Genomic DNA, 25,929 nt, shown 5'->3' with positions numbered 1-25,929 from the left:
GGCAGTTTCAGACCCCTATATAAGTGTGTTTAAAGGGTTCTGAAAGATGTATTGCACAGGTGCAGGTTAACACATTTGTGTGAGTCACAGAGACCATGAAGAAGTTTTTGAATCCAAGGCTTGTTGAAGATCACTCTCATCATAAAATAAAAATAATTTTTTAATTTTTATCTTGCTTTTTGCCAAGCAATCAAAGCGGCATATAACAGGCTAAAATATATCCATATATCCATAGTACCCCCCCCCCCCAAAAAAAAACCCCAGGATTAAACAGTATAAGATTAAAATGAACATTTTAAAATCCAAACAATAACCATGGGCAGAGTTCGATAAATGGGGAAGTCTTTTTCGTGGCTGAGTATTTTATTCCGGGAAGGCCTGCCATGGCTTAACATTACGTTTAAATGTACAGTAACCTAGACAATAATCTAAAGAGCCCCTTTAAGCACACCACTTTTCCTCTTCCATACATCATACTGGAGGATATTTCTAAAACTGCCTTGATTTCTGGCATCTGTCTGTAGAAGGAAGAACCATGAAAACTCCATTAAAAGATGAATGGAGAGCTAATTTTGGAGTAAAATCTTTATTTGTTCCATAAGAATCTCTACCACACAATAGTGTGCTCAAAATGTAACAGTGAAAATGGATGTTCTTGTCAAATGTAATTTAAAATTTTATTTTACGATATACTGTTTAATATTGATGGTAAATTATATTTGAACAGAATAATAATCAAAAGTTGGCTTTGGTAACCTAAGCCATTTGATTATTAAGATGTAAATATTAACTTTAGCATTAATCCTTACAAAAGGGTAACTGGTCACCTTTCATAAACTTACCACTCAACCATGTAGGGATACTTTTCTTCAACTGTAAGACTAGGATCAATTTCAATAGCATAATATATTTCTTTCAGTTGGAATAACTGTAAAGGAAAAAAATATTTAAAAAGTTATTCCATAGCAGCTTTTATGCAATGACCAAGTAATCTAAACTAATTTGTAGCCTTCACCTTATATATTTTACCATGTATAGAAGAGTTAGTTTTTGGATTTTGCTGGTGAGGCACATGGAGAAAGATTGCTTCCATTGTTGCTTTAGGCTAAAGTTTTTACATAAAAATCAGGAAACAACAGTTGCCACATGCGTATTTTTCACTTAAGGTTTCGGTTTTGAAGTCAAAATAACTTACGATAATAAAAATAAAATGAACAAAATAGTGGGAAAAATGGCAACTGTGACTTAAGGACTAACAGACTTATTGTAGAACATATTTTTGTACACAGTACTTGAATTTGCTTATTCAGTTGCATGAGACCAGGTATTTAAATACAGATGGGTATTCATACAGGCACAGGGTGAAAAATGGATCCAAATGACAATCAAATTCAAAAAGTACACCCTGAGACAATTCTAAAAAGAGCATAAGCAAACCAATCGTTCACAATAATTGTTAATAAAACTCCAAAGAAACTAACCACTCAACCCAGTTTCCTGGGCTGTCAGTTTTAGGATTACCTTTTTGCGACATTCATCTGTTATGAGTTTGCAGTTGTCAATGATATCTGGAAGACATTCAGAAAATTATTAGAAAAAGGTATGTTCAAATTATGTTCATGTTTAAAACATGAATCCCACTATGAGTCAAAAAAGTATTTAAAAATTATTAAAATAATAAAATCTGGAAATTATACAGATTTATACACTTGGAGGGAAATTAAATGATCTTTTGACAACAAACTTTCCCAGCATCTTTCACTTAATAAGAATCCTCTAAATGGGAAACTCCTGCAGATGATTATAAATTCATATTGTTTTAATAAACAGAGAGTAAATGGGGACACCGTGTAACATGTGAGCCAAGTAATAAAATACAAAGGAAGCCAAATATTTCTAAGGTTACTGTTAGCAAAAGAGGGAGCAGCTTCCTTGGCTCAAATATTATCTATTTAAAACTACAGTAAGATGGTTAACAGAGCAATTCTACACATGTCTATTAACAAAACGTTTCTTTTGGATTAAATAATTCTTTCTCCCAGGTAAATGGGCATAGGATTGTAAGACTAAATCTTGATGAAAAGGTCTTTTTATATACAGTGAATAGAACTCACTATGGCATGTTGGGCATCTTTTGCCATTGTGAGAAAATCTACTCAGTGTCATATCAAAGTCTGTAATTATCTGTAAAAGAAGATGAAGAAAGAAGTTATTAGTCATGAGTACAATATTATATTTTATGCCTACATTTTAAAAAAGCAAGTTAGTACAATACTATTTAATAGCTGCCTTTGCTAAATCTATGAGGACAAATCTTTTTGAGCCTTGGACTTGCGTGTGTTCTGATAGTTGATTAACCACCGTTGGTTAATGTGTAATGCTTACCTGGAGTTAGTCAAAAACAGAAGCAAAAGCTTCTAAATGCCTCCAAGCTGCTATAATTTAGGGTAATCTTCAAACAGAGCCAGTATAACTGCAGTACGATCATTAGTCAAAGAGCCATTACTAGAAAGGACAAAATTATACTTTTGAGCTGAGTCAGGTGGTGTTTTTTGAAAATGTTTAAAGATTTAGTAAGTGGTTTTATCTTTTCTTTCCTCTTCAGATTTTGATTTTTCTCACCAATAACAGCTGCATTAGACTTTAATTTCAACAAATATGTCTTGTGCTTCACCTGAAGTTTGGCAGCTCCTCCCTTGATGAGGCCACAAATAATTTCTTCCACCCTCTCTGGGTCCTTGATATGGACAGTTTTTTTCCGGAATTCTGGCATCTAGGAAAAATAAAACAGGAGGAGGATTTTAATTTTACAAAAAGGAGCATACCTTTCGAATTTGCAGTGGTTAGTGTGCAGTAAAAGCAAGGAGGAGAAGATATATGTAAATTTAAAAGGATAACAGATTCTGACCCACATGAGAATGTGAAACACAGTACACTGGTGCCTCGGGATACGAAATGATCGGGTTACGAAATTTCCGGGATACGAAAAAGTTGGATTGGCAAAAACTGTTTCGGGTTACGAAATATTTTTCGGGTTACGAAATTCATTTCGGTGCGAAATTCAAATGCTGCAAAGTGCAGCTATAGGCTTTCCAGTGCTAACGGATTATTTTTCGGGTTACGAAATTTTCGGGTTACGAAAGGAATGGCGGAACGAATTAATTTCGTAACCCGAGGCACCAGTGTACCTTCAGACACTATACGTGATGGGTGTATTAACCCAAGTGTCATACAAATTGTTCTGAGCACAACCTTTCAAATCATGTTTTAACAGAAACGTGCTTCTTCTCTTAACATTGCAACTGGAAAGGATATTATGTGCAATGTCACTTCTGCTGTTAACAAGTTGGCTGCTAAAAAAATGAATGTGCAAAGTCTTATCATGGCTCTTGAACATGCTCCTAAAATGTATTTACAAGCATTGCTAAGACAAAATGATATCAAATGTTAGCTTTGATTTATTTTGTGTCCACACACAGATCTCCTTATTCATGTCTCTAAGCCTCTTCTCGTGGTTTCTACTTGACCTGTAAGAATCAATTTATACAGTTTCCCTGAAAAACTATGAGAAAGATTTGTGGAACAGCAGGGAGTCAATATAGGTGGCACAAACTGGGGAAGGCAAGAACATGCAAAACTTAAACCTTATGAAAAAGATCCCCATGGTTTCATGGAAAATTTTGTGAGGGAGAGCTAGAGCATCTTTAAAGCAGCAGTTGGCTTGGGTGGTGATGGTCTTAGCTGAACACTAATTAAGTTTATATTGGCCCCATACAGACAGACCAAAATAAAGCTGCTTTGGGTCACTTTGGAGGTATGCTATTTAAATGATGCATGTGTCCTAAGAGTCCAGAAGCCACGCCAAAGCCATAATCCAGTCCTAAGGACTGGAGCACAACTTTGGAGCAGCTTCCGGACTCTTAGGATGCATGCATCATTTAAACAGTGTACCTTCAAAGTGACCCAAAGCAGCTTTATTTTGGCAGTCTATATGGGGCCATTGTAAAAAGCAGCTGCTCAATTATTTCCTCCCTGACACTTAAGTAATCAACATTCTTTTGGGATGAACGTCTACATCTGGCATATTAAAGTGACATCATGGCAACATCCTTTTAGAATGGGTGCCAAAATTCTTGCTCGAGCAGTAATGAATTCATTAACTTATTGGCTTCCAGTCTTAAATACATGCATCATTACGACTACAGATAAAGAAACGTGTGCTGCGGACAGTGACGAAGATATCCTGAGGGCATCAAATGAGGCATGCCATTCCTGCTATTATTCATGTCAGTATTAACTGTATGCAGAAGCTGCATGGTATACATTGGACACAAAGTTTTGCACCTGCATAGCTGGATTGGTATGAGAGCCAAAGTCTAATTTTGTTTTTAAAAAAGGAAAGAAAAAGAAAATAATCTAGGATCTACTTATCTTGTTGATGAACAGCAGGGTGTCTACTGATGGGGAACTGAAACTGATATCTGCTTTCATCAATATTTAAGGGAGGCAGACTATTTTTTATATGAATGTAATGTTGGAATAACTTTGAGCTCTTATTCAAGACGTGAAACTTTATTACTATTTTATTTTTGTTTATTAAGAAAATTGTTGTCAGAAAGAGATAAACTCATAAAATAAAGTGGAACGCTATTTCCTTACAGAAAAGGATGAAACCACATTAACCTAGATAATGTATATTAAAAGTATAAAACTATATTAACAGAATAAAAAATAAAGGAATTTGGGGAGCAGAGAAATAAATGAAAATATACCAAAAGTATTGTCTAATCACAATAATAGCTTTAACTTGGAAAATGAGAAAAGGGGGATCTTTCTATAGCAAAAAAGGTTTATCTTCTTAAATAGTTTTCTCAGTGACAGTTAATATTTCTTCATGAGGAAAAAGGCATCTTTTTATTTACTTGCATAAATGTTAAACAATATAATTCTGATAATAAATGCCACACGTGTTTTATATATATCTGTACATATGTCAGTGTGAATATATAATAGTATGTATATTGTTGTTTTGTGTCTTCATGTTGTTTTTGACCTATGGTGATTCTATACTGGGATTTTCTTGGCATATTTCTTCAGAGGGTTTTTTGCCATTGCCCTCATCTGAGGCTGAGAGAGTGTAGCATGCCCAAAATAGTATGTATACTATATAACATACACACACACACATCAATGAATCATATTATACCTACGGCATACATATATAGCTAACATATTCTCTCTCTCTCTCTCTCTCTCTCACACACACACACACACACACTTACTGAGTTACCAGTTAGGCATCCATATATTCTTATTGTTGGTTGAAGAAAGGAATGTATTAGCCTTCAATTTCAAAAGAATGTCCACTTATCTTAAACTGACAAAATTTAAGATTCTAGGCAGTCTGACAGCAAACTGGTATTGTCAGACACAGAGTATAAGCATATATTTAGTGAAGGCACATCAACAATGCTATAAACTACACATTTTAAAGCACCCCAGCCCAAATACATGGCCATTGTATTTTCTCCATAGCCAAAATTTCTAATACAATAAAACATCTGAAAGACATTATCTGTTTCGTTGAATAAGAGATTTGGACAGAGACAAGAGACTGTGGAGTTAATGAGAATGGCTGAGGAAGAAGTAGAGGTTATGTGGTTAGGACTATGATGGCTAAGATGATACTATTCTGTTGCGTATTAAATACCATTAAGATACTATGCACAGGTACAGAAGGGAAGCCTCAGCCACCACTTTTGTGTTTCCCTTTCTTGTATTACAGTTTCAGCTTGCTAGAAGGGGTGCAAAAGTTAAATGGAAGAAATAAGGTTTTAAGCAAACACTTTTCTGATTATGTCAAGAAGTGGCTGCATTAAAACAGGGAAAATTTGCTTACTGGCAGGCTTCTCTGAACTACTCTGAAGACCTGTAATAAATTACATTTTCTTCTCTCTTCCCAACCTCCATATAAACATCCAGCTCTATAAAAGTAAGAAGAAGGAGGATTGCACTTTTGCATTATAGCCAATTGTCTTTGTGGCCTGTGTTCTGAAGTATATTACATCATATTAATCTTTAATAGACTCAAACCTGATAAAGTATAATGTCAGTTGAAATTCAGATACGGTATTCAGTGTGATATATTATAATAAAAGATAAGGCAGATTCACTGGTATGGATGTTGATATTTATTTGATATGCAGCAGAATAATATAATTTAAAAACAAGAATAATTAGAAAAAAACAGCAGGATGGAATGGATATTTTTCTATCATAAAATTAAAACTAAAATTGGCTTTAAAATTCTGTTGAATACCATCAAGAGCTTAAAGAAATACACTAATATATCATAAGATATTAAATAGGCTACAGTCAATAAAATGTTATGCTGAACAAAACATGTTATTCTTGAAGATGCCAGAAAACACTGGTTTTTTCCAAACAGAAAGTTCCTCACACAGGCAGTTAGAAGACTCTATGCAGCTATTCTATCTGTTATTCTTTCATGACTTTAACAGTATGAAAACAAATGGAAGAATCAGGGAGAATGCCAAGCAAAGTTATTAGTGGAAGATTCCACTATTCCAGTATTCAAAACCCTGTAAAAATCAGTGAATGAGGCAGGGCTATATTATAAAAACCTAATCTGAAGCTGCTTTCATTGTTTTTGCTGCAACAGAATGAAACAGACACCTCCACTAAAAACTCTACCAATATAGCGACTGAATTAAATTTTCAAAAGGCAGCATCCGAATTTTAAGTTAACCTCAGCTAATTACAGAAAATCTCTATGAAATATGATCCATCTAGATGCACTGAAGTGTTTGAAAGTGCAAATCATTTCCCACAATAGCTGTAATATAAAGCTTCAATATACAGTGAAAACTGGAAACAAAAGAATGATATAGGCCCCATACAGACAGGCCAAAATAAAGCTGCTTCGGGTCACTTTGGAGGCATGCTGTTTCAATGATGCATACATACAATGGCCTGTTACAGACTGCCAAAATAAAGCTGCTTCGGGTCTCTTTGGAGGTATGCTATTTAAATGATGCATGGGTCCTAAGAGTCCGGAGGTCGCACCAAAACCTCACTCCATTCCTAAGCATTGGAGTGCAGCTTTGGTGCAGCTTCTGGATTCTTAGGATGCATGCATCATTTAAACAGCATACCTCCAAAGAGACCCGAAGCAGCTTTATTTTGGCAGTCTGTAACAGGCCTATTAATCCAGAAGCCGTGCTAAAGCCACAATCCAGTCCTAAGGACTAGAGCACGGCTTTGGCACAACTTAGTATGCATGCATCGTTGAAACAGCATACCTCCAAAGTGACCTGAAGCAGCTTTATTTTGGCCTGTTTGTATGGGGCCATAGTTCAGCTTTAGAAAAAAGCTTTGGATGAATAGTTGCTATCCTTTGCATTATTTCTCCAGGTAGCATGTTCACGCTGTGGTAACCTCTGTTAAGAATTAACTGGTAGCACACCCCAAAAAGGCTTTTGTGTCAGCATAAGGTTATCTGAACCAGAGGTCTAGCTGAGCATTAGACAGGTAATTATCTCCTTGCGTATGACAATATCTTAAAAAAAATTGTCAGCAGATCTTTTGGGAATCTTGGAAGTACCTCTCACCAGAGCAAATGCTCATATTTGGCTTATTTATGAACTTGTAGGCTGAAGGAACTGTGAATGCAATACAGAAACTGAAAGAAAGGCCATGCCTTTCTATCCTAAACAGACTGTATTAATAGCTTCATAACCATAATAGGTTATGTATTATGATAAATACTAACTAGAAGTATAACATTAAATATGATTATCTAAGGATAGGAGCCCATTCCTAGTTAAACAGGACTCTGTTTTGGAGGTACCTTGAAATAGACTCTCAGGGAAGGACAAACAACAGGGCAGTGGTATTTATAAACAGATAGCCATGTAAACTTACACTTTTGGTATATATAAAGTTCGCACTTGCTTTGCCAAGTCTGTAATCTATTCATTAATGCTTACTGAAGTGATGGAGTGTTTTAAAAGCCTCAGAAAAAAGAGTTAATTTGACTGGCATTCAAAATGAAATTAATTTTCTATTTCCGGTAAAATCTGTTCTTAGAAAGCTGTTTAGTTACTATTTTTTCTTTCTTTCTTTCTGAAATATAGGAATGGCAATACCCTTCTACCTAAATGACATCAAAATGGAGGGAATTTTAGGAAGGATTCATTGTGGCAGGTAAGAATTACAAATTGCATTTGTGATGTGTGACAATGCTAATATAAATACCCATCGAATTAGTGTTACCTATGTCCAAAACACATGGGCAAGACAGAGTAACATGACGCCTGACTGCTTAAGGCAGCCTGGGGCCACTGGAAAAAGGAGCGCAAAAAAGTGATCCTTGCCAGTGGCCTGTTCAGTATCGTGGCATGCAGTCTGCTTTGCTCCACAGAGAGCAAGTGTGGTTTAGTGGTTTGGGTGCTGGAATATGACTCTGGACACTATGGTTTGAATCCCTGCTAAGCCATGGAAATCTACTGAGTGACACTGGGCCAGTCACACTGTCTCAACCTAAGATGAAGACAAAGGCAAATCTCTTTGAACAAATTTTGCCAGGAAAACCTCATGATGATGAGGATGATGATGGTGATAATGTATACCCCGCTAGGTTTGCCTTGGTCACTGTAAGTCAGAAATGACTTGAAGGTACACAACAACATAATGTTATGTGTTTTCACATTTTGCTGTGTAGTTTAGGAGTTCTGAGCTGTACTTGAGTTGTAAAGAATATGACTAAATAGTGTTCTGCTCCAGACTCTCCTTATTCTAATGCAAGGTGTACCCCTCATAATACCATTGCTGGTGTCTTACCAGAGGAGAAAAGCCTGCCATAAACAAAGGGGCTCTTTGGCTCTGAATTGAGCAAGGCCCTCTGTGATGTAAGAACTGTTGAATCTCCTTGCTCAGACCCTCATCTCTCAGTGGCAGAATAGCTTTGCAGCTGTTGGGAGCTGGGACAAGGTCTTCTCTCCTTGCTTATAACAGCAACTGGGTGATCAATCTCAATCACTCAATCACTATGACAGTTTAAACCTGGGATAGCAGTGGGTTAAAGGATAAAAAACCCTAAGTGCACTTTCTTAATAGTTTCTTAATAATTCTCATATAACTCAGGGAACATATTTGTTACGTATAAATGCAGTGAATGTTAGAATCTTAAAAGTATTCAGCCTTTAAATCTATAACAACTCTGTAATTTAAAAGAAACATGTTACCACAGTGTTTACTTGTAATATAAAGGTGTCCACAGTGATGGTAATGTTTGATAAAAAGATGACACCTCCCCCCCCCCCTTTTACACATTTCATGCCAATTATAACACTTTCAATTTATTGAATTTTAACTGTTAGAAATGCATCTGACTATACCATGTATTTCATTTCTATCTATCTATCTATCTATCTATCTATCTATCTATCTATCTATGAGAGCAAGTAGTCAAATAATACTCATAAGTTTCAATTTGGTCTTCAATTTGGCATCCAACATTTGTCTGTGTCAAAATATTTTTAAGTTGCTTTAATGTGAGCAAAATACAGTTCTATAGCTTTACATCGCATGCAGTTATGAACTTTTCTGATGCACAATTTACTGATACACATACAAGCACACACACATTTAAATTCTTTTCAACTGATTGTATGATGCAATACACAGAAATGTCATTCAGACTGAATTCTAAACTGCTTAGATGTAAGCTATTCAAAAATCATTCTGGATGGGCTTGATGCGTATAAAAGAAGTAAAAGAGTAACATGTATCTCAAAAAGAAATGGAAGTTGGCTAACTTGTTTTGAGCTTTTTTAAAAAAAAGAATTACATATTTAAGAGTCTTGCTTGCAACATTTTTGATGCTTCAACAATTGTCTTGAACTCTGGATCTGCAGTGCTTAAGGAAAGAAAAAAATGGCTGAAGTGCAGATTCTGGTTATTTTTTGACAATCAGGTTGTCAGTGTTTTCCTTTGTGCTTTTTTAAAAAATAAAATGGGAGAGTACCTGTGCGCTGAGCTTAGGGCACTCTTTCTTCTTCTGTTCTTGATTCTTTCCTACTGCAACAGCACAGGTCACAAGCAGACTCCAGAGATGCAGGACGTGCATACAGGCTGCCAACAAAAACCAAGCAAACCGCTTAAGAAATGGTCTGCCACATTATCCAATCTTGAGAAGTTTTGTGTATAAACACAGAGATTTATCTAAACAATTCCAGAATTACCTACATACATTCTGATGCATAACCAGTTTTCAGTAGCTTGGATCAACCCACAAGGCCACATTCCCAACCTCCTTTAATTCATATGTTAATTACTGTGCTCAAATGCAAACTGCATCGTGTTCAGTGGAGTTTACTCCATGGAATTGTGCATTAGACTGCACCCCAAGGCTACGATCCTACACACACAGAGGAATAAGCCCTGCTGAACACTGTACAACTTATCTCTCTGTAAAGACCCAAAGGATTGCACAGCATTAAAAAAAAAACAATCTGTAGCTAACATCAAAATAAGACGAATCACCATAAAGGTGACATCAGTGGCTTCAGTTCAATAGCTCTGTTACAACTTACCAGAGGGCCTTGCTGAGACAGCTGCTGCAGAGAAAAGAAAATTCTTCTTGCTAAGTAAACACTAATATAGCAGCACAAGGTGCAGCTGAGGGCGTTTCCAAAAGCAGCCCGACTAATCCCTGAGAAACGAAACCCGAAGCCTGTGACGTATGTCAGGAAAGCATAGCTCAACAATCCAGGCTGTCATTTTGACAGGCGATCAGCTGGGAAATCAACAACAGAACCTCAGCCCTCCAATGAAAAGAGATTCTGATGGGAAATGCTGTAAAAAGAGGAAGGTACTTATGGGGAAATCAAAACCCTACTTTAAAAAATAAATTCAATCTTTGTATACACATTTTGTAATGTGCCATCAAGACTGTTTGGTAACAGCAGTATATCCCTGCTATTATGGCAAAGGTACCCAGAGGAAGTAAATTATGAATAACACCTAAAGTAATTCTAATTGCAAGGTTGGAAGTTAAGAAGGATGGTTGGTGGCAGAGAATTTGAAATACTCTCCAAATGAAAACAGAGAAAATGCCATTTCAGGGAACAGAATGGAAGGTTCGAAAACTATTTGGCCTGGTAGCTTCTGGAATGTCCATGAAGGCAAATTTTCCTATGTATATATTACCACAAATATACACACTGAATAGGTCACAAAAATAATTACAGCAACTGAGGCATTATTATTATTATTATTATTATTATTATTATTATTATTATTATTAACCTTTATTTATAAAGCGCTGTAAATTTACACAGCACTGTACATACAATCTTTTGAACTGGATGGTTCCCTGCCCTGAGGCTTACAATCTAAAAAAGATGTAAATATGACAAAAGTCATCCTGGATCACAGCAAAGACCTGTGAAATTTAACATTTTGTTTCTAAACGGGTATATTAGATGCCCATATGTGGGCTATGAAAGCTAGCTTTCTCCTGCTATTATTCCCCAATAGATGATATTCAGAGGTGCACCACTGTGATACTGGAGTTGATACACAACCATCATAACTAGTGTAACAAAATACAACTATGTTTCATTAAAAGAAAAAAAAAGGGAACAAGAGGCCAGGAGTTAATTTTTGACATCATTTCAGAAAAAACACTGTAATTTAGATACTGACTGATGTAATACATTTAATTTGGTGACATATTCTATGTACAGACGGCATTTAGATATGCAGATTGGGCTTTGTGGTTTCTGTAATAATTGTTATCTTGTATTATGGGATGGTTTTTATTTGCCTTTTAAATATTAGGTATCTGATTTATGGTGTATTTATGAGCAATAGGCTATTAATATATTGACATCAAATATATATTTTGGGGCATAGTTTTAATACATATTTTAGTAACATGAAGTGCCTTGAGACAATGTTTGAAAATAAATATAACTGAAGTGATATATTCTATATTACATATGCAATTTGTGTTTTACAATTGTTATTTGATATGCTTGTGAATGTACATTTGAGATGTTGCTTAAAGCTTTGCTTGGACTTGGCTGGCAAGTTGGAACTACACTTTACTTCATCGGATAGGCTCAGAGAAGACATCAAGGAAGAAGCAGTGTGTGTGTGTAAGACATGTTTTTGGGGAAGGAGGGGGAGGAATATCTGGAGTTGATTCTTGGAAAGAGTCCTTCATCTTGGAGCAGCTCCTGTAGTTAAAACATCTCTTTCCCTGTCCATACCAGTCTCCCGTCCAGAGCATGTGGCCTCTGTACTACACACACACTAGCTGTGTCTCTCTACACCCCAACAAAAACGGGTTGAGAGTCCTTGATCACTGGGAAGAAGCTTCTCCCTTTGCACTTGGTCACCCTGACAGCAGCAATGGTGCAGCTGGCTGAGCAGTGACCAAGAAACTTCTTGCCCACACTGACCTTTGCCCCAAGGCTGGAATGGGCGAGAGGCTTCTTGGTCACTGCTAAGCAAGCTGCTCAGATGCTGCTCTGAGAGTGACCAGGTGCAAACAGAACAGCGACCAAGGAGCCAGTTAAGCAGAGACTTGGAAGCCTCTTGTCTTCACGGCTTCACGGCTTTTATTGCAGCAAGAGGCTTCTTGGTTGCATGCCAGCACAGAGACGGGGAAGGGTCTGGTGAGCTGCCAGTGTTATTGCTGCCCATATATTTTTGGTCACCTAGAGCTCTGATCGCAGCACACAAAGGGATTCCACCTGCTCTGGTGGCCATGGCCTGTCACAGAGGCCATCAATTTAGGCTCTCAAAAAGTGCCACTCATCCAAATCAATTGCACATGGACAAGTAGTCAGCTGCACCATTGACACATTGCACAATCACACATCCCGTGAAACAAAATTATAGCCAATAAAAGATGAGGCCAACAATCCAATCAATTTATTCATAACATTAACAAACTGGCTGGGGGCATGCTCTAATGTGTCACTGGGTACACAGATGACTAGGTTGTGCTAATGTGTCACTGGGCACACCGATGTGCCATATGGGCAGTCAATCACTTGTGCAATTAAATGGTTGGTTCCATGGCCAGTTGCACAAGGAGTTGAATGAGCTGGCAGGTAGGCAGAACGAGGGTGACAATTGGTGGCTGCTTGAGGTGTATCTGAATTTGGGCTCCATCCTTGCAGATGAAGAGGGGTGATGCAGACTGCCCTTCAGTGTTCGGTCCATTGTGAGAGCCTGCTGTGCGGTCAGCTGGTTCTCTCTGTGAATCAGGAATCCCAGAGGTAAGCTGACTTTCTCCTCTGTCTGCTCAGCCCCTCTGTCAGCAATAAGGCATGATAAATTATTGCCAGTGGCAACAATTTAACAGGCACTGAAGGCTTTCTCACAATTCAGGAGTTTAGAACTGCAGACAAACAAAAGTGCTGGTACTGAAATTGTGATGATGGAAAAAAACAACTATTCAGTACAGCAAACTGAACATGGAAGAACAAATATTTTAGAGATCAATGTCACTATGAATTAAGATGAAGAGGGAAAGTAAATTTTTAAAGATGAGATTGCTTCAGGACTAGCTCAATGAGTTCAAACACAAGATACAGAGTTTCCATTGGAACATTTTCCACAGGAACACAGGCTACTCTAATAAATTACTCAGGGAAAAACAAAGTTCTCTGTTTTTGAAGTCTATCTGTTTTCTATGTTTTTAAAGTTTTGTTTTATCACAATAACCATCATGTTCAACCTGATATAAACAAGATACTAGATCTTAGCAGATTTTGTCTTTGCTAGTTTAGCCTAAAATCAAATAATACTAAAGCTGGGCAAACTAAAACACATTGCAAAATATTGTCTATTATGACATGATATACACTGGAAACTAAACCAAGATTTGTGTTAGAAACTTTGCAGTTTCATGAAGAAATGTCAGTGCTTAAATTGACTGAGTTACTTAGAATTATGTGTACTCAGACCACTCAGTACTGGCCCCTGCAACTGGCAAGATGTAAAAAGCCTAAGCTAAGCAAACCTGGTATATATACTAGGAGCCTGGCTTTTTGGCTTTCTTGATTAACACAGCACTATCTTCTGTTGAACTTTGGACTGTCTCTCAAGCCCTTGCTGTTAGACAAATCAAGCCAGATCCAGACCTCAGGAACCTTGCACTGGAAAACACATACATGAAGCTGAGATTTATCAGACCATCCCTGGTCTGACCCTGATCAACCTGCAATGCCTGCTGAAAGACACAACTAATTTTAGTCTATACCTAACTTATAAACGAAGATCAGTTTGACCTCTGGAGAATCTCTAACTTTCACATTGCTTACTAAAAAAAAGTAAGATAAATAAGATTGAAGTGAACTATTCATTTTTCCACAGGAGCGCTAACAGCAGCACTTTTTTGTTGAGTATTAAAATACTCTGACACAAATTTTCATGTAAATAGTAATCAAACAAACAACCACCAAGATTCAGTTTTACCCACCAGGCTAGGGATGAGAAATGTGTAGTGTGCCAAATGTTGTTGTTACTGTAACTCTGATCAGCAGTAGGCAATATAATAAATAGTGAGAGAGAGAGGGCAGGAGTTGCAATCCAGCACCATCTGGACTCTGGAGAGTCACACCAAGACCATATCATTGAGCCCATTTATATATTTGTTAGCAATCATTATACGCTCTCTTTCTTAAAATGCTTTAAAGCTGATCCAGTACTGTGCGGAGTCATGTAATAGATCACCAAAGATCTTCTCTTGCAATATATAAAAGTCAGGAGCTGCTGGGAACAACCAGCCTCTCCTTGGCTCTGTGTACATCTGCCTTGTGTGGTGAGCTGCCCAATCTATCTTATAGCTTCTCATAGTAGGAGAGTGTCACTTTTAAACCCAGACTGACCATGACTCACTTTAACTAGAAGGACCATAAAAGCTTTTTGCTCAGGCTGGAGGTTTATCTAGCAAACACAGATCTTTCTTGGTTTGACCCCTGGTTCACACTGGATGGCCGCTTATGGTTCAGCTCTAATCTCTTCAATAAAGATCTGTCAATGATGAGTGAATACAACTATTTGTGCTACTCTGTCACAGAAAACTGATTGAAAGTACATGGTTCCCAAGGGATTAAAACATTAACAATTATTATATAATGGGGGGAAAAATCACTCTACAGTAGAATGAATTTAATTAACCTTAAATTAATGTTAATTAATATAATATCTAATGCACTAAAATCAATTGTTTCAAAGAATGGTTTATTTTTAACAGATTTGGAGATTTTATTTCCTAACAGAAAACATTTCCATTACATATATGGAATAGCTTATATTAAAGTACTTGTATAAATAAATGAAGAAAATAGCTTAGAAACAGAATTCAGAAGAGGTGAAAATATACAGTACAGGGAAATGATATCCTACTCAGACACAAAGTGAATAAGGTAGAAGTAAAAAGAAACAAAAACACCAGGAATATGATTGCCACAAGGATTCAACTGTTTTTTTTCCACTGACGGAACAACTTCTATCAGCAGAACAAGGCATGGTTTTCCCATCCTTAAAATATGTTCTTAAATTTGAGAGACCTTTTGCAGCAGATTTTCAAATGCTGTGGAGGGAGGGGGAAACCTCACTGCGCTAAAAGTCTGCAAGTACAACTTTAGATTTCAACCTATATTTACTTAAAATAACGGTACTGACACTGCAGGAACAATGTCAGTCTGGACACTTTATAATGACTTGGTAAGACATTAAAGAACAGCAGTTGAAGATTACGCAGGAAATAAGATTCGGAACCCTTTTGGAAAGGGGATCGAGATCACTATTCAGTATTAGAAAGCCTGACTTGAAAGAATGGGAACTGTGGTTATTTGGTTCTAACGGAAGACATTGCTGGGTTAAATTTTTAGCACTGGAGATTTAGTATGGGCAAGCCAAAAAAGTGCAAAACCAGCAACTTGATAGTACTTTTAGTATATACTTTCTTCAGTGCAAAAAGGTCTGTGCTGGTTACAAAAAATTCCATATCTTCAAATAAAACTACAGTAATGCTTGACAATTCCTAATTATTCCACTTGCATATGTCAATTCTATAGGGACATTTGTCACCAACTGATTAGCCCACTACTGAGTAAATTCCCAGGTAAAACTGACTCTTTTTATTTACGCCTCTTATTGGATAACAATGATCCTACAGTATCCCATAAGGTGGCTAAATTTTGTTATATTGTTTGTAAACTGCGCCCTCAACTGACAAATGGACATTTTATTACCGTGTAGAAAGATCTGTTTGGATACCATACATATATAGTCCACTATTAGTTTATATTTTAACCTGTTATTGTTATACTGATACGCTATTTGGGTGATTTTGTTTTTATACTGGTCAAAGACCGAATAAATTTTTATTACTATTACTATTACTTATTCCACTATATTTAGCTAGAAGAGAAACTTCACTAGACAAAGCACTGGGCAAAGCACTCTTCAAACAGCTTTTCTTCCAATGAAATGACATGTGATATTTGTATCACGGAAAATCCAAGGAAAATTTATTTGTCTGATTAAATAATTAAACTCATTAAATAATTAAGCTAATAATTTCATTATGCGTACATATGTAAATACAGATATTCCAAAATAATTCCAAAATCCAAAATCTTTCTGGTCCCAAGCATTTTAGACAATTCAGGAATACTCAACCTGTACTAGGAAAATCAATAACCAGGAAGAGAAAATATTAATCCACCCTATACATATTATATTCTAGACAAAAAACCAAGACTACTGTCTGAAATAAAGATTATCAGCACTTCAAAACAGTGTACCTTTAGTTTCACACACACACACACACACACACACACACACATATATATATGAAAAATATGTCTGCAATTACTCCTTTAATTATACATTATTCTAGGAATAAATAAATGGTTTGAACAAAATCCCCCCTTTTTAAAAATTTAGTCACATAATAACATAGAAAGTAGATGCTACTATCTCACAGATCACACAGTATGTAAAAATATTACACAGTTTAATGCAGAAAAACTCAATAGTCATACACAGCGAAAATTTAATACTTAGCATATATTTCATATAAGTGATTGTATGTGTGTTGTTGTGTAGGACCCTTGAGCAAAGAAAACATCTTTTCAAAAGCCAATCCACAAAATGTTTAGGTCTAGAGCTCCAGTGCTGCTTGCAAGTGGGAGAACATTTGCAAAAGTCATCGGACACAGCTATAACTGTTGGGATACTAGGATCAACACTGAGCCAACAAAATGACCTTTCTTACTTGTGACTCAGATTGCAAGTAATAGTCAGCACATTTGTGAAAACTATCAAGGCTCCAAGCTGAATCAGTTTACAAAGAAAGTAGGACAGGCTAAAGGGTAGCATTAGCATTCTGACCAAGCAGTGATATTTCTAGGCTTTTGAAGTTGGCACTTCTACACTTGCCCAGGAAGTAACTGGGACATGCTCCAGGCAGACATGTTTAGTAATGGATTGTCAGAACTTGTGTTACATCAAACCTAGCACCAGATTAAAATATGGTTAGATTAAATTCATTTTAAAAAATCATCTTAATTGACTCTTTACTGAATACTGGGAAATCAAGTCAAATCCTGAACAAAGAAATATATGCAGATTTGTACTTAGGGGGAAAAACAGGTCTGGAACAAAGTCCAAACGAAAATTAATGTGAGTTAAAACTTCAAGAAGAGAAAGTTTAAAAAAAAAGCTGAAACATTTGCCACAGGTCTACCAAATGGTAAGAATGTGCCTGGAAATATAGTTAGGGATTGGTGTGTCCTTGAATAATACACAGACATACAATTTCTTTTTGTTATCAATGCTCCTTGGACAACAGTGTTTAACATGGCTTCTCTGCATTCCACCAGCCTCTTCCTAGATATTGCCTCCAAGACAAGGAATGGTCTGTCCACTGCTGTCATCTTTCATCAGAACAGTTATGTGGCCTGCATAGGCTTTCCATCATCTCCCCATAAATGTGCACATAGATACTTTCACTCTGGACTCTGGCTAATGTTTGTTTTCTCTCCTGCCTCATAGGGACTAATGAGCTAGTATGATAAAAAAATAAGCTACCTCAATTCATATGATGGAAAATCAGTTTATTGAGGTGCACCTAATCGACTCTCTACCGTACATCAGTCAGCTGTGATCAAGCAGACATTCAAGTCACAGCTTGGAAAAGTGACATTTTTGAACAACTGGTAATTGTAGCCCTGAAATACTTTTACCAGGAACCCATCCCCCTGGATACCAAAATCCATGGATGTTCAAATCCCATTAAATACAGTGGCATAATAAAATGGCGTTCTTTGTATAAAATAGCAAAAACAAGTTGTTTTTTTTAAAAAGTATATATATATATTTGGAATATATTCAAGCTGTAGATAGCTGAATCTGTGGATACAGAGGGCCAACCGTATTAAAGGAAGTACTTTACACAGCATGTCATTAAACTATTTATCTGCACTTCATAGTATAATATCTAAGCTTTATAGCATGTGATATTATACATAGTGTTGAGGAGATAATTGTTTCCTGCTTATGGGATATTAAGTTAAATGGGACAACCGCTGGTTCTAGTAAGATAAAGCAGACACTTCTCTTCCTTCATACTGCACAGAACATTATACACTTCTATCAGACCTCTTGCCTTTTTTCTGAAGAGACAGACACTGTAGCCTGTGGGAAAGACTTCTCCAGAACTTTAAGCATCTTTGGAAAGCACATAAAGAAATCTCCTCACCTAATACAATTGGACCTGCTCATTTCTTTGAGCAATCGGGAAGCCTTCTTTATATAAATCTGCTATATTTATCTATTAGCATTCTGAGTTTATATGATGATTGAAAAAATATCTCTGAAAGCTCCATTCTGTTTTCAGAATACAAGGCAGAAGTTTTGTTGTTGTTAACTGCCCTCGAGTTGACTTCAACTCATGGCATCTCCATGAGTGAGACACCTCCATGCCCCTCTGTCCACAACTGCTCTGCTCAGGTCTTGCTGGCTCAGGGCCATGGCCTCTTTGATTGACTCTATCCATGTCAGTCCTTCCTCAATTTCTCCTATCCTCCACCTTTCCTAGCATTATTGGCTTTTCCACTGAGTTGTGTCTTCTCATGTACAACAAAGTACGACAGCTTCGGTTTGGTCATCGTGGCTTCTAGGGAGAGCAGAAGTTTAAGATTATTTTATTTATCATTTTTAAAACAATGGTCAAAATAATGGCCATTATGTTTTAGATAGTAAGACATAAGAATCTAAGTAGCAGAGTTAACACAGTTAGCATGATAAACCATCATGCTGTGTTTTTGCATGCTGTTTGAACTGAGCCACAGTGATCCATGTTCCACTGAAACCAACATGGTTAGGATCAAGGTGAAGTCCCCCCTTGTTCTTTATTTCATTGAACTGGGAAAACAGTTTTATATTTACTTACTAAATTCCAGAAAAATAATAAAACTTAATGAAAGTGTATAATTGTCATCTTTATGAGAGAAGTCCAAGTTTTTTTCAAACGGTATGACTTTGTTCTGTGCTTATGTCAGCATATGTTTTGTGTTCTAGTGTGACATCACTGTTTCTATAGGAACTAGTCTACAAATATATAATAGGCAATAAACTTTAGCTGTACATACAAAGAAATAACTCAAAAAATTATACTGCAATTAATTACTCTATTTTGGACCATCATAGAACTTTCCCTTTGGAAATTATGTAGTATAAAGCAAGACTGAATAACAGAAAAAGGCTGTGTACTTCACTAAACTGACACAATCATTGTAATGATGTCATTACAAATGACAAAAAAATCTGGGATCTAAACCTAAAGTGCACTCATCCATGTCTACTCAGAAGTGTGTTTAATTCAGCTTACTCCCAACTAAGGCCCTGTTCAGATTGGCCTTAAAGGCTGGGTTGGGGGCAGAGTTGGGGCATGGCATCCATATGATGCATGCCCTGGCGTGGTCCACGCCCAAGGAGGCATGACACCGTGCGCTGTACTGCACAGTTGATGGCGTCACAGCACTCTTCTGGCACTATTGTCTTCATGGTGCAGTGCCAAAGGAGTGCTGTAAAGCCATGGTGCTGTGGCTATTGCACCTTTCCAGGGCACAAAAAGGAGCCGCTTTTTGCAGCTCCTTTTCGTGCCCTGGACAGGCCAGATTGGTGCTGCATCAGGAAAGGCCAGATTGGGGCTGCAGCGGGAAAATGGAAGCGTCTGCAGGCCGCCCCTTAGGGGTGGTCTACACAGCCCCTAACTATGTTTAACTTCATAATTAGTCCTTAGTTTGCACTGATATTAATTGTCATGACTATGTTTTCTACTGATTTCAACACAAACCATATCCAAACAGCTTAATTTGGCTCCCACCCAATACCTTTGCTTTGATATAACAACAACAATTTTTAATTCAAAGCATAGCTCGACACAAGAGGGATAACACAGCAATTGTAACTCTATGCAAATTACATACCACATAGAAATTCCTTGACAGTAAGTGGCACAATTATGGCATATTTAAACGGAACTGCAGTGTGATACGCTGATTTGGATTGTACAGATCTTTATTACACAGCTTTGGATCATTCTTTACAAGCATGCACAGAAAGACACCAGACTGAAGATACTAGGCTACAAGAGAAACCCTGCATGCAGACTGCAATATTAAACTAAAAAGGCATGATTGTCAAATGAGGGATATCTTTCTGGGGCTAGTAAAGCTACTCTGTAGATGACTGATTCACATCTTACAATGATTATGCTAATCAGACCATATTTGTCATGAAAACCTACTTTGGTTAATAAACAATTCTACTTAATGGTTATGGTGAAGAGCAACATGACATCACAGCAGCTGTCCATAAGTATCAAAAACACACTTATTACTGTTCACTAATTAGATATTCCTACAACTGTCAAGAACTACCTGTGATAGTCTTTCTCCTACATCACTTGTGCTGAGAGTTTCCTGTCCAGAGTTCCTTTTTGGCAGTGAAAGCCATATTCAGAGACAGAAACTGGATAAAGCTTCACCAAAGACCCTAAACGGACAGGTCAAATAAAGTGACTTTCAGCTACTTCAAGGGTGTGATGCTTATACGATACTAACACCACCCAAAGTGACCAGAAAAAGGAGCAGCAAAAAGCGGAAAAGAGGCAGTATCACTATATTACTGGGTCTAACAATAATTTATTGCTTCTTACTTTAATTATCACCAGTCCTGCAGCAGCACTCTGACCCTGAGTCAGGTCCAAAACAAAGTGCGGAAACAATCCAGTTTGAGGCCGCTTTAACTGCCCTGACTTACTGCTAAGGAATTCTGGGAATTGTAGTTTATTGTGGCACCAGATCTCTCTCACGGAGAAAGCTAAATGTCTCACAAAACTATACTTCCCACAATTCCCTAGCATTGAGCCAGGGCAGTTAAAGCGATCTCAAACTGGATTATTTCTGCACTGTGCTTTGGACCTTAGACTGAGGAATTAAACAATGCCTTTATAGAACAAATGACCAAACACTCAGAAAGGAGAGATGTAATAGTGGTGGGTCTAGCAAATTCCTCACTTGCCTGGAAGACAATTTTATTGTCCAAAATGTGGAAGAGGCAACAAGGGGATCAGATATAATAATAATATTTTAGAACTGATCTTAACCAGCAGGGATGACCTGGTTAATGGGGTGCAAGTGGTGGGATCCTTAAGTGGGAGTGATCATATTCTCTTGGAGTTTGTTATACAATGGAAAGGAGAAATCAGGCACAGTCAGACACACATTCTGGACATCAAATTAGGAGTAGCTAGCTAAAATTCAAAATGTCCATAATAGATTAGAAAGCTGGGCCGAAACTAACAAAAGGAACTTCAACAGGGAGAAATGTTGGATACTGCACTTAGGCAGAAAAAATGAAATGCATGGATAAGGGATGGAGGACACCTGGCTTAACAAGACCAAGAGGGATCTAGGAGTCCCAGTAGACCACAAGTTGAACATGAGTTAACTGTGTGATGTGGCAGCTAAAAAAGCCAATGTGATTCTAGACTGCATCAACAGAAGTATAGTGTCTGGAACTAAAGTATTAGTGCTACTCTATTGTGCTTTGGTCAGACCTCATCTGGAATACTGTGTCCAGTTCTGGTCACCACAATTCAAAAAGGATGTTGACAAGCTGGAGTCTGTCCAGAGGAGAGCAACAAAAATGGTGAAAGGTCTGATAGGGAGCTGGGTACGTTTAGGATGGAGAAGTTTAAGAGGTGATATGATAGCCCTGTTTAAATATTTGAAGGGATGTTTACTGAGCATGGAGCATAGAATCATAGAGTTGGAAGAGACCGCATGAGCAAGTTTGTTTTCTGCAGTTCTAGAAAACAGGTCCTGGAGGAATGGATTTCAACTATGGGAAAAGAGATTCTGCCTCATCACTAGGAAGAATTTCCTGACAGTGAGACCTGTTCCACAGTAGAACATGTCCCCTTGGAGTGGGGTGGCCTCCTTCTTTGGAGGTGTTTAAAAAGAAGCTGGATAGTCATCTGTCAGGAGTGCACTGAATGTCCCTTGTGGTTTCTTCCAACTCTATGATTCTAAGACCCAAGGGCACAGGGTCAATGCCAAATATTTTGGTTAAACCTGTATAATTTGCAGCTAACAATTAATAACATGGGATATTCAGAGAAGGTACACCAGAATGATTGTACAGAAAGCAAGCAATTGAAACTGTAATTACTGGACAAACACTAATTTAAGAAAGGAGAAAGGCATAATAGAGACTGGAATTGTCATTTATATATATCCATGAATAGATGGCATCTCTCCTCTGGATGCCTGTCTAAGGCCAGCAATGGGCTGGATGAGGGAAAACAAAGGGCTACCTTTGCACCAGGTTCGGAAGCTTCAGCTAGTTCAAAATGCTGCAGCCAGATTGGTCGCTGGAACTTACAGGCCAGACCATATAACACCGGTATTAAGATCTCTTCACTGGCTACCTATTAGCTTCCGGGCTCAATACAAAGTGTTGGTTATCACCTATAAAGCCCTAGATGGCTTGGGCCCAAGTTACTTGAGGGAACGCCTCTCCCCATATAGTCCACCTCGCACTCTCAGAACATCATGGAAAAATTTACTAGTACATCCTAAGGTGAGATTGGCGGCAACTCACCAGAGAGCATTTACATCGGCTGCATCAATGTACTGGAACAAACTTCCACAAGAGCTTCGGAGGAATTCTACATTGGATGCCTTCAAAAAGGCTTTAAAGACCCACCTCTTCCGGTTAGCATATCCTCTGGACTCTTTATAGAGAATGTTTCCTCTGATAGAAATGGCTAACTGCGATCGACAGATTCCATGTTTGTGTTTGTTTTATGTGCTGCTTTGGTTTTTATTGGTATTTAATTGTATAGATACATTACGACACGTGTTTTTATGTGTTTTTCAAAGACTCTGTGAACCGCTTTGATCGTTCCGGAAGAGCGGTATACAAATAAGGTATATTATTATTATTATTATTATTAGTTAGTGTAAAACTCAAGAATTTAATCCACCTTCTCAGCCTCAGAGGACTGCAATTTCTGAAGAAATTTGCCAAGAATATCCTATGAAAGGTTCATTTTAGGGTCGCCAGAAGTCAAAAAATGACTTGGAGGCATCCTGACATATACACAGAGGAACAGGTTGCACTGACCGGATCCTATCAATGTTTCCAAACTGCCAACTTCCATTACACTCATGTTCTCCACTTGGGAACATAAGACTGGAACCACTGGGAATCGCATCTAAACAGATGCATGACAGAGTTGCAGTCACACCCTCATACTACTATTAACCAACACAGGCAGGTGTCCCATTGGTTTCAATTGGACTTACTCCTAAGTACAGGTGTAATAAACCCTCTGACGACGAAGTTCTGTTCTACAAAGTCTTTTTATGCCTGCCCAGCCGCCTTTCCTCGTCTTCTGTTTAGGCAGATAGCTTTCAGCAGCATTGCTATTGGGAGCACAGTGAAAGAGTGCTGGAGAAACACAAGGATTCAGTGTTCGATTGTGGTAGCGTCTGCAGTGAACAACACAATAAAGCTTGTGGGGGGAAAGCAGGGTTTTACTCTAGCGGCCAATTCTGCTGTCGCTGTGTGTGCCAGGCTACAACGCAGAAGATAAAAAGCATCTCTCATTGAATCTCTTACTGAGCATGGATGAAATGTGAATGGCGAGGATCAGCAAAGCCTACCTTACCTGCGACCCTGAAATAAATGGTGTGTGTGTGTATATATATGAGACAGAGAGAGAGAGGGAGCGCATATAGATGTGTGAGTTTGGTCACCGAAGTGCAAATCACAAGAAAGGTGGAGGCTGGCGGGAAAAGAAGTTGCATTTAGGAAGAGGCTTTCGAGTTGTCTCTAGGAGGATGGAGATGTTGTTATCCTGGTGCAGTGAGTTTTGAAGTAGGTCTATGGGAGACCAGGGCTTGGATCCTCACTCAGCCATGGAAGCCCATTGGGCAGAAAGTCACACTCTCTCAGCCTCAGAGGGAGGCAATGGCAAACAACCTCTGAACAAAACCTGCCAAACAAACGATCAAACCATGACATCTTAAGGTCTCTATATGTCAGAAACGAGATATAACCCGGTTTGGCAGCGCTTTAAACCCTTTGTCTGGCTCTTTGCTATGGAATTCTGGGAGTTGGAGTTTGTTGTGGGGCCCAGGGCCCCACAACAAACTCCAACTCCCAGAATTCCATAGCAAAGAGCCAAAGAGTTTAAAGCGCTTCCAAACCGGGTTATATCTCCAGTGCGGATGCAGCCAGAGCCTACCATCTCTATAATCTTGGTCTTCCTGCCGGTCTTCTTCTTGATGGTGAAGATGTACTGGGCCAGGACCACCCCTCCGACCAAGGCGCAGACGCTGGCGCTGGCCACCGCTCCCATCTTGGCCACGGCGCTCTTGTCCATGGAGGAGAGCCGCTTCGAGTCCCGGCTGCTTCCCTTCTTCAGCCCCGCTTCCCGCCCTCGCAACCGCCCCCCAAAGCGTCTGACAACCAAATGGCCGTTGCTTCTGTTGCAAACGCTCGGCCTCCCTCTAGTCACCGACTGCGCATGCGCCTAAGGACGGACGGGCGAAACCATTTTTAACCCTCATTTCCTATTTCGTTCCTCTACGCCGAGTCTTCTTTACCTTCACAAACAAGGCACCCTTTCCCGCTCAAAGAAAAACACCTCACATTCGCAAAAGGGAGTGGCGGGACGAGACTGAACCATAACGCCCAACCGTCCCCCCCTATGTACACAATGGTACAATCCAAGCCGCCATTTTTGTTTGCCTCGTCGCGCCAAGACTACATCTCCCAGAAGGCCCCGCGCCGCCTTATAACTAACCCTCTCCCAATTTGACCGGCCCGAAAGAGGGGCGGAGTCGAGATTTTGATTGTGTGGAGGCGCTATGACAACGGGAGGGAAAATGGCGACGGCGAGAAGAAGGGGACAAGTCTAGTTCGCGCTGCGTTTGCCAAAGGACTATTACTCTGACTTTAGGAAAGTTGGCCCCTGAGAGCCGTGTCCGCCATTTGCTCTCTCTCCCTCCCTCCATCCCTCCCTCTCTCATGAGGGGCGCTTCGGACGGCGGCTGCCGCCTCCTACCTTGCTCCGCCTGAAGTCTGTGGGGCGAGGAGGGCTCCAGCCTTCCTTCCTTCCCTCGCTCCGAGGAGGACCGTTGCTGCTCGGTCAGGGAGGAGGAGGAGGAGGAGCGGGGGCGGCGCGAGGGGGAGGCGAGCAAACGGAATCCCTGCCGCCGGCCCCCGGTGAGTGATGCTGGAGGGAGCCCCTCGTGGGAATGGGCGCGACACGTGAAGCGCCGACACGTGTTGAGA

At 38.7% G+C, this 25,929-nt stretch overlaps 2 protein-coding genes across 6 annotated transcripts in view; one reads left to right on the top strand and one right to left on the bottom strand.

Moving 5' to 3' along the window:
• Nucleotides 1-25,791, bottom strand: part of NT5C3A (5'-nucleotidase, cytosolic IIIA) — a 31,620-nt gene extending 5,829 nt beyond the window's left edge. Inside the window, exons 1-6 of one of the 4 annotated variants that reach the window (XM_089532617.1) lie at nucleotides 25,700-25,791; nucleotides 10,049-10,155; nucleotides 2,675-2,773; nucleotides 2,115-2,184; nucleotides 1,522-1,568; nucleotides 843-928 (exon numbers count right to left, since the gene is read on the bottom strand). In XM_089532617.1, the coding sequence (XP_089388743.1) occupies nucleotides 843-928; nucleotides 1,522-1,568; nucleotides 2,115-2,184; nucleotides 2,675-2,773; nucleotides 10,049-10,150 (404 nt within the window). In that variant the 5' untranslated portion in view covers nucleotides 10,151-10,155; nucleotides 25,700-25,791. Of the gene's footprint in view, nucleotides 1-842; nucleotides 929-1,521; nucleotides 1,569-2,114; nucleotides 2,185-2,674; nucleotides 2,774-10,048; nucleotides 10,156-10,616; nucleotides 10,719-24,877; nucleotides 25,119-25,699 lie in introns of those variants that run through there. The other 3 variants (XM_089532616.1, XM_089532618.1, XM_089532619.1) reach the window with 3 other exon arrangements.
• BBS9 (Bardet-Biedl syndrome 9) overlaps nucleotides 25,397-25,929 on the top strand; it is a 259,252-nt gene continuing 258,719 nt past the window's right edge. The window contains exon 1 of one of the 2 annotated variants that reach the window (XM_089532608.1): nucleotides 25,397-25,860. The gene's annotated coding sequence lies outside the window, so the exon portion shown is untranslated. The remainder of the gene's footprint in view (nucleotides 25,861-25,929) is intronic. The other variant, XM_089532607.1, reaches the window with a different exon arrangement.

The sequence above is a fragment of the Sceloporus occidentalis genome, unplaced genomic scaffold (assembly GCF_023333645.1).
Source record: "Sceloporus occidentalis isolate IW3139 unplaced genomic scaffold, rSceOcc1.0.p SCAF_7, whole genome shotgun sequence".
Taxonomy (NCBI): domain Eukaryota; kingdom Metazoa; phylum Chordata; class Lepidosauria; order Squamata; family Phrynosomatidae; genus Sceloporus; species Sceloporus occidentalis.
The sequence above is the reverse complement of the archived record's forward strand: the minus strand, read 5'-3'. Positions and strand labels throughout refer to the sequence as shown.